The following is a 7,500-nucleotide window of genomic DNA, read 5'->3' as shown; positions in this document are numbered from 1 at the left end:
TGTGTGTGTGTGTGTGTGTGTGTGTGTGTGTGTGTGTGTGTGTGTGTGTGTGTGTGTGTGTGTGTGTGCTCACAGCAGCTCTTCCTGAAGACAATCGTGTTGCAGAATTTGTAGAACCTCTCAGCATAAAAACCAGGTCTGTGAACGGATACTGTATCCTGAGAGAGAGAGAGAGAGAGAGAGAGAGAGAGAGAGAGAGAGAGAGAGATTTATTCAGTTCCACAGCTGTGTGAGTGTGTTAATTTTTCACTCCCAGACAGAGGGGGCGACAGAGACAGAGGGTGACTGGTCGTTGGGTATGATAGTCAACGGACAGCGCATTCATGTGTTTGGCCCAATCAATCCCAGAATGCACTCTGTTCCTACCCGGAAGGAGGAGTGAAATCGCCTCATGCGCTTTAGAGCAACTTAATGCAAGTGGATGGGAGGAGAAATCCGGTGCCGTCTCTATTAATATATACTCTAAGGTCGACGTGTAGCTGCAACATGACTACAGTTATTGCTTTGAACATTTGTCTTGTCACAACAGTTTGCATTACTGCTCAGCTGTATGGAAATCAGGGGTGGAAAAAGTGCTCACATTTATTTTAAATCTAGGCTATATATATAGGCTATAGCTGCAGTGTATACACACGATCTGTTGCATGTAAAACTCTGTTAATCAAAAGTACAATGTATTGACATCAAAACACACATGGAGTAGGCCTGTACTTAATTGTACTTAACACAGCCGACGCGAATCGCGTATCAATACGTTATCAATTAATCAAACGTCGGGTGCGGATCACGTATCAATACGTTTCAATCACTTTTTTATAGCATACTTTCATTCATCTTTTTACCCACCCGGACAATGAAGAACCATCGCCCTATCATTGCTGCTTAGTCCCGCTCACGTGATCAGAAAAAAAAAAAAAAAAAAAAAAAACCCCTCCCCTCCTGAAAACAGGAGGGCGGGCCGCTTTACGTGTATAAACCAGTGTAGAATGGATGCGCCCATGCCGATGTAGCCCGTGTGTGAAAAGAATCAAATTTCACCTAACCTCGCCTCACCAGGCTTTCCTCCACCTATTGGCTTTTATACTCGATTCCCCCCTCCCCTCCTGTTTCTCCTGCAGGAGGAGGGCCTTGCGAGATGGGGGCTCATGTCTCGGAAAAAAACATACGGAACGCTGTTACGCTGCCTAACACATGATCTGCAGATTCTGCACCAGATCGGCAACACACATGGACAGATGCATGTTTACTTCTTCATACTGTAGCGACCAAACGATCCCCGAGCCTACAATACTACGAACTAACAAACGAACTACAGTATCGAGAGGGGCCGCCATGACAACAGACAGTCTACCGTTGGTGGATCACGTATCGCCATGCAGAGCCGTCATAATCGGAGATCGCTCAGACGTGTGATTGTAACGCTTTTTTATTCATTATAATTGTAGTGATAAGACCGCAATGAACGCGTCGGGGACGTAATCGACCCGGGTGTAATGTATAACGAACTTTTCCGCGTCCTAAACCGTGCATGCCCAGGCATGTTCCCTATACTAGCTTGAAAAACAAAATCAGCTCATGATGACAACGCGTCTCACCGTTATACTATAGTTCTGAACCGAACGGTGGAATGGGACTTTTTATAGCCGTACGATCAAGACTTTTGCTGCCCAATGTGCCCATGACCCCCCCCCCCCCCAATGTTACTGCGATCAAAACAATGAAAGCAGTGAATCATCATCATCATCTAAAGGATGCAGAGTTATGAAGGTTTATAGTCAGACATTGACAGGCAGATATAACAATAAACACAATAAATATGCTATACATCCTATACACCGAATGAAAGCCCTGAATGTGTACTTTTACGAGGAAAAGAGTAAACATTGATCCCATGTACAGTCTGTCATAAATTGGTTACTGGGTGGATGCACATTGCGCCCACCAGATATAACTGCAGAGAAGACATGGACCCGTACTCAATATTCACAAAATAAGGCCTATAGCAACATATAAATACTATATACTGTATGAAACAGAAGACTCTCTGCTTTCATAAGAAAAAAACTTCTACTGTAGTAATAATAAAAATCACACCCATGTGAAGTGAGTGGTGCAACTCTGTCCCATATTCTGTTCTCTGCTTATTCAATACAGCTCGCTATATACGGACTGAGGCAGAAAGTCATGTAAACCTTTTATTTACAGTTTGGTCTGTAAACTTCTACTGTAATAATAAAAATCACACCCCTGTGAAGTGAGCGTTGCAACTGTTCTGTACTTATTCACTACAGCTCGCTATATACGGACTGAGGCAGAAAGTCATGTAAACCTTTTATTTACAGTTTGGTCTGTAAACTTCTACTGTAATAATAAAAATCACACCCCTGTGAAGTGAGCGGTGCAACTGTTCTCTACAGTTGCGCGGTGCAACTGTAGAGAACAGTTGCACCGCTCACTTCACAGGGGTGTGATTTTTATTATTACAGTAGAAGTTTACAGACCATGAAAGCAGAGAGTCTTCTGTTTCATACGGTATATAGTATTTATATGTCGCTATAGGCCTTATTTTGTGAATATTGAGGAGTTCACGTCCATGTCTTCTCTGAAGTTATCTGGTGGGCACAAGCTGCATTCAATAACCAATTACTGTCTAACTGTACATGGGATCAATGTTTACTCTTTTCCTCGTAAAAGTACACATTCAGGGCTTTCATTCGGTGTATAGGATGTATAGGATATTTATTGGGTTCAATTTTATATCTGCCTGTCAATGTCTCTGACTTTAAACCATCCATAACTCTGCTCGCTGTTCAAGATAACCACTTCCAGGCAAATGCAGGTGTTGCAAAAATGTCAATATCTCCAGAATGGAACATGGTAAAATCAAAATGTATTTTTTAAATTGAAGTGGACAAGTTCAGCTTTCTTTTGATGTATGCGTGTGATTCTCGCTATAAGAGAACATTTTGCTGTGGGCCCCCGAACAAGGCCTTTGTGCAATGTTAAACGGTAGCAACATCCAAATAGGCCTGTCGAGATCTTGTAGCAATCAAAGTGTTAAGTACACTACTTTGAGTACACACACTCAGTTGGCCAAATAAAATAAAATAGAATATAGAACAGTTTTCAATACAGCAGTGCATTGACATTAAGAGGGAAAATCTACACTCTGTAGTGTATACTTTTGAATACTTAGTTAAAAGTACTCCAGTACTTCAACTCAACAACTTTATTAGCATAAATCTGACAGAGCGACTTCCACTCGTAATGTGTTGACCAGGAGTATGTTAACCCATTTTGGGCGGGAACCCCTTTTGGTGTTTTAAACATTATGTTATAATTTAGCTATTGAAAAATAACAGATCTACAAGCTCATAGCGCGCCACTCGTAGGTCTGCTATTTTTGAAAAATAGTGAAAATATTTATTTCAGAAAACTACGGATTTTTTAAATTTTGAGGTCAGGTCGCGTCACCAGTCTTTCCACCTCGGAGGAAAGCCTGGTCTGTGTTCCAACATCGCCGTGTGAAACCGGTCTGGAGCGGATGGTAAAATACGTCATGTTGTAGTCACTGACTTGTAGTCAACAGGCAGGAAACCAACAAGGCGGAATAAGAAAGTACCCATTTGTAGTTCTGATTCCGCCTTGTGGTTTCCTGCCAGATGACTACAAATCATTGACTACAACATGACGAAAGTTTCCATTCGCTCCCGACCGGATCATAAACCCCAAATGGAATGCTGCCCAGGCTAGGAGTACAGTATGTAGACTACAGTATATACTTAGTTGCATCTATACTCGTACTCACTCCGTCATGGAGGAGCGACTTCCACGAGTGTTCCAGTTTCTTGATCATCCTGTGGGACACACACACATCATCTGAGTGAGCAGGGCACGCACGCACACACGCATGCACTACTACCGCTGTTGAATCGGCCCGGCCGCCTCTCGCCTTCCAGCCATAGAGTTAACACCCCGATCGCCCAGGACGAAGTTCACCGCCCTTTCAATTAGTAACACCCAGCGCCCAGGACAAAGTTTTATCAAAAAGACGGAGGTTATTGATATCAAAACCGATCGCATCGCTCCACAGCCCATGGGAGCGCCTGTTGCGCAACATTCGATGTTGCGTAACAGTGGGACGTCATCGAAAATGTTTTGCCGACGAGACCGAAAATCTTAAAAGGTCATTCCGTCCAATTCTAAGAAAATATCATGTCTTAGACGGCCCACTGCGGTCCCGTCGCTATAGTCGCAGTAGATTTCATCATACCTCCCGTTGTTGTCGATCGGCTCTAGAGTGTTTTGGCTACATTTAGCTGCTACAGCCACATCCCGGATAACATCCGGTCCGCCGCTAAATGTGCTCCGCTACTATAAATCGCCGGGCTCTGATTGAATGGATTAAATAACCCCGGGCAATCAGAGTGTAGCAGGGGGCGGGGCTGTCGCTACCGGTCCTTACTCTTATCAAGTGGGATAGCTGCCGCTGGGTGTGAGTCAGACTACAAGCAGGAAGCGGCGCCACAGCAGCACGTAAACAAACAAGGCATAGGCTCAAGAAAGCAACAGGGAATTGGCTGCACTGGACAGATCACCACTCCTGAACATTTACGTTCGGAAATATCACACCGCACCGGAGAGCACTCGCCTATTAGCTTGCATTGCACAGTGCAGTCAGTGCGCTATTTCCGAACGCGGTGATGAGTGGAAGGCATCCAAAAACGGGAAAATAACATCAAGAGAAAACGTAATCTGCAGACTATGCATTGCTGGCCTGTTCATCGTGATATCCAAGCATTTTGTTAAACCATTTTGACCTGAGATCAGATTCTAAAAATGTCTTCTACATCCTGACAGTTTTCTGAAAAAGCTATGTTTCTATGTCAGTCGTTCTTCGATTTTTCAAAAATAGCAGACCTACAAGCTCGTATCGCGCCACTCGTGGTGCGCTATGAACTTGTAGATCTGCTATTTTTCAATAGCTAAAGCATAACATAATGCTATAACACCAAAATGGGTTAAAATTAAAATAGAGAAACAATTGCTGTATAATATACATAATAATAGCTTTGGCGTTTGGATGGGGGGCCCTCTAGTGGACAGAAGGTGCATACAAAACTTGATATTCTGTGTTTAGAGGGTTTTTTCAGTAGTCTATAATGAGCTCAAATTAATGATTTTAGCCATTTAAACTGACAGCCCTAGCGCGCACACACACACACACACACACACACACACACACACACACACACACCCCGATGTAGTATGAATCCACCCATCGAATGCAACTCGACCATTCCATGGGTTTTTGTTAGTAATTCGAGTAATCCCGAGCTCCCAGACTGCGCGAATTATGCAGTCTGGGCCCATACGATGGGGGACATTTATAGTAATTCCTGTGCATTCGATGGGTGAATTCATACTACATCGGGTGCACACACACACACACACACACACACACACACACACACACACACACACACACACACACACACACACACACACACACACACACACACACACACACACACACACACACACACACACACACACACACACACACACACACACACACACACACACACACAGAGTTGATGGGATCAGTTGGTTAAATGTGTGGAACCAGCCAGTGTAACTCAAAGTGAGGGTGATTCATGTCTACCTGTAGGACTGCAGGATGTCGATTAGTCCGATGAACAGCAGGAGGCGCTCTCCCTTCGCCCCCACAGCGGGAATGCCTCCCATCCTGGACACGGGCAGGGAAAAGACAATTATGTGTCACTTTTTAACCAATTTCTGCAAGCTCACAACACCTGTTAACACCCTGAGCGCACAGGGCGGAGTTTTCTGCACTATCAATTAGTAACGCCCAGCGCTCAAGACGGAGATTGATCAATAGGACGGAGATTATTGATATCAAAACCGATCGCATCGCTCCACAGGCTGGGAGCGTCTGTTGCGCAACAGTGGGACGTCATCGAAAATGCTGGGCGCCATGATTTAATGGATTAAATAACCCCGGGAGTTCGGGGTGTTAAAATAATAAAGCCAGTTAAACAAAACAAAACATTGGCTGTCATGAGACCTTTAACTTTGGTGGACTATCTTACATTTTTAGGCAGGACGTAGTGTCTGGGGCTTCCCCCGGTAGGACGTAGCACGTATACCGCGTTATTCCAACCCGTTAAAAACCATTTAGGCCTGACGTCGAAATTTAAAAAATGTCTTTTTAAAATGTATTTTTTTCTGAAAAACCTCATGTTTCTATATCAGTGGTGCTCAATTATTCATGTCAAGGACCCCAAAAATTATATGTATTTGGCCGCCGACCCCCATCTGAAAATATGTTGTTCCAGGGACCCTCCCAGAAGCAAAGATTTGAGTTAAAAACTGAAACTCTGATAGAATATATATTCAAAGATTTGAGGCACATTTTCACGATTTAAAAAAAATTGCAGATCTACAAGCTCATAGCGCGCCACTCGGTGGCGCGCTATGAGCTTGTAGATCTGCTATTTTTCACTAGCTAAATTATAACAATGTTTAAAACACCAAAAGGGGTTCCCGCCCAGAATGGGTTAACCTCGGTGGACTCACGTGTCGTCGTGGTCCAGCGTGTCTCGGCAGGCGGAGCCTCCCTGGATGGACTCCATGGCCGTGGAGTACAGCGACCGCTGCGGCGCCGGCTTCTTGTCGTCGCCTCCTCCGCCGCCGCCGCCCCCTGCAGGCGAACCCTGGGACTGCTGATCGCGCAGCGCCTGCGTCTTGTTGTGCACGCCCAGCAGCAGACTGTAGTCCATGATCTTAAAGCTCTCCAGCACCTGGCCATGCACAGCACACACACACACACACACACTCATGTTTAACACACAGTCCCTCCCGTTACCATCGATCCCCGGCCGGGTCATACCAGAGACTGTAAAAATGGGACCCAATGCCTCCCTGCTTGACACTCAGCATCAAAGGGTTGGATGGGGGGGTCAAATCAACTAATTAAATGATTCCCGAGCGCGGCACGGCTGCAGCTCGCCGCTCCTTGGCGGCGGCTCACCGCTCCAAGAGATGGGTCAAATGCGGAGAACAAATTTCACTGCGGTAACGTGTGTGACAAATCGTACGACTTTGACCATATAGGCGCTAACATGAGGCCAGTGCCAACAGAATGAACGACATGAGAAGAATAATAATAATTAACCGACCGAATGACCCGGAAGCGATTGCCCTCTCTCTCTCTCCCTCTCTCTCCCTCTCTCTCTCATCATCATCATCATCATAACCTTTATTTAAACTCGGAGTACAATTGAGGGGCAGGCCCTCATTTTCAATGTAGCCGAAATACAAAACACAAAATCAACAACACACATACACTAAATACAGCAATATCAAATATATGAATTGTAAAACAGAAAGTGTCCAAAGCTAGGGAAGGCAGTGATCTGATTTTTTTGGAGTTCGTCCCAATCTCTCCCTCTCTCCCTCTCTCTCTCTCTCTCTCTC

General features: G+C 44.8%; 1 protein-coding gene across 1 annotated transcript in view; it reads right to left on the bottom strand.

Moving 5' to 3' along the window:
• Positions 1–7,500, bottom strand: part of LOC306927619 (phosphatidylinositol 4-phosphate 5-kinase type-1 gamma-like) — a gene marked incomplete at its 3' end in the record, with an annotated part of 31,391 nt that overhangs the window by 14,639 nt on the left and 9,252 nt on the right. Inside the window, exons 7-10 of the mRNA XM_079507420.1 lie at positions 6,601–6,824; positions 5,666–5,749; positions 3,809–3,857; positions 74–158 (exon numbers count right to left, since the gene is read on the bottom strand). Coding sequence (XP_079363546.1) covers positions 74–158; positions 3,809–3,857; positions 5,666–5,749; positions 6,601–6,824 — 442 coding nt within the window. The remainder of the gene's footprint in view (positions 1–73; positions 159–3,808; positions 3,858–5,665; positions 5,750–6,600; positions 6,825–7,500) is intronic.

Source organism: Electrona antarctica, assembly GCF_951216825.1.
Source record: "Electrona antarctica genome assembly, chromosome: 1".
Taxonomy (NCBI): domain Eukaryota; kingdom Metazoa; phylum Chordata; class Actinopteri; order Myctophiformes; family Myctophidae; genus Electrona; species Electrona antarctica.
The sequence above is the reverse complement of the archived record's forward strand: the minus strand, read 5'-3'. Positions and strand labels throughout refer to the sequence as shown.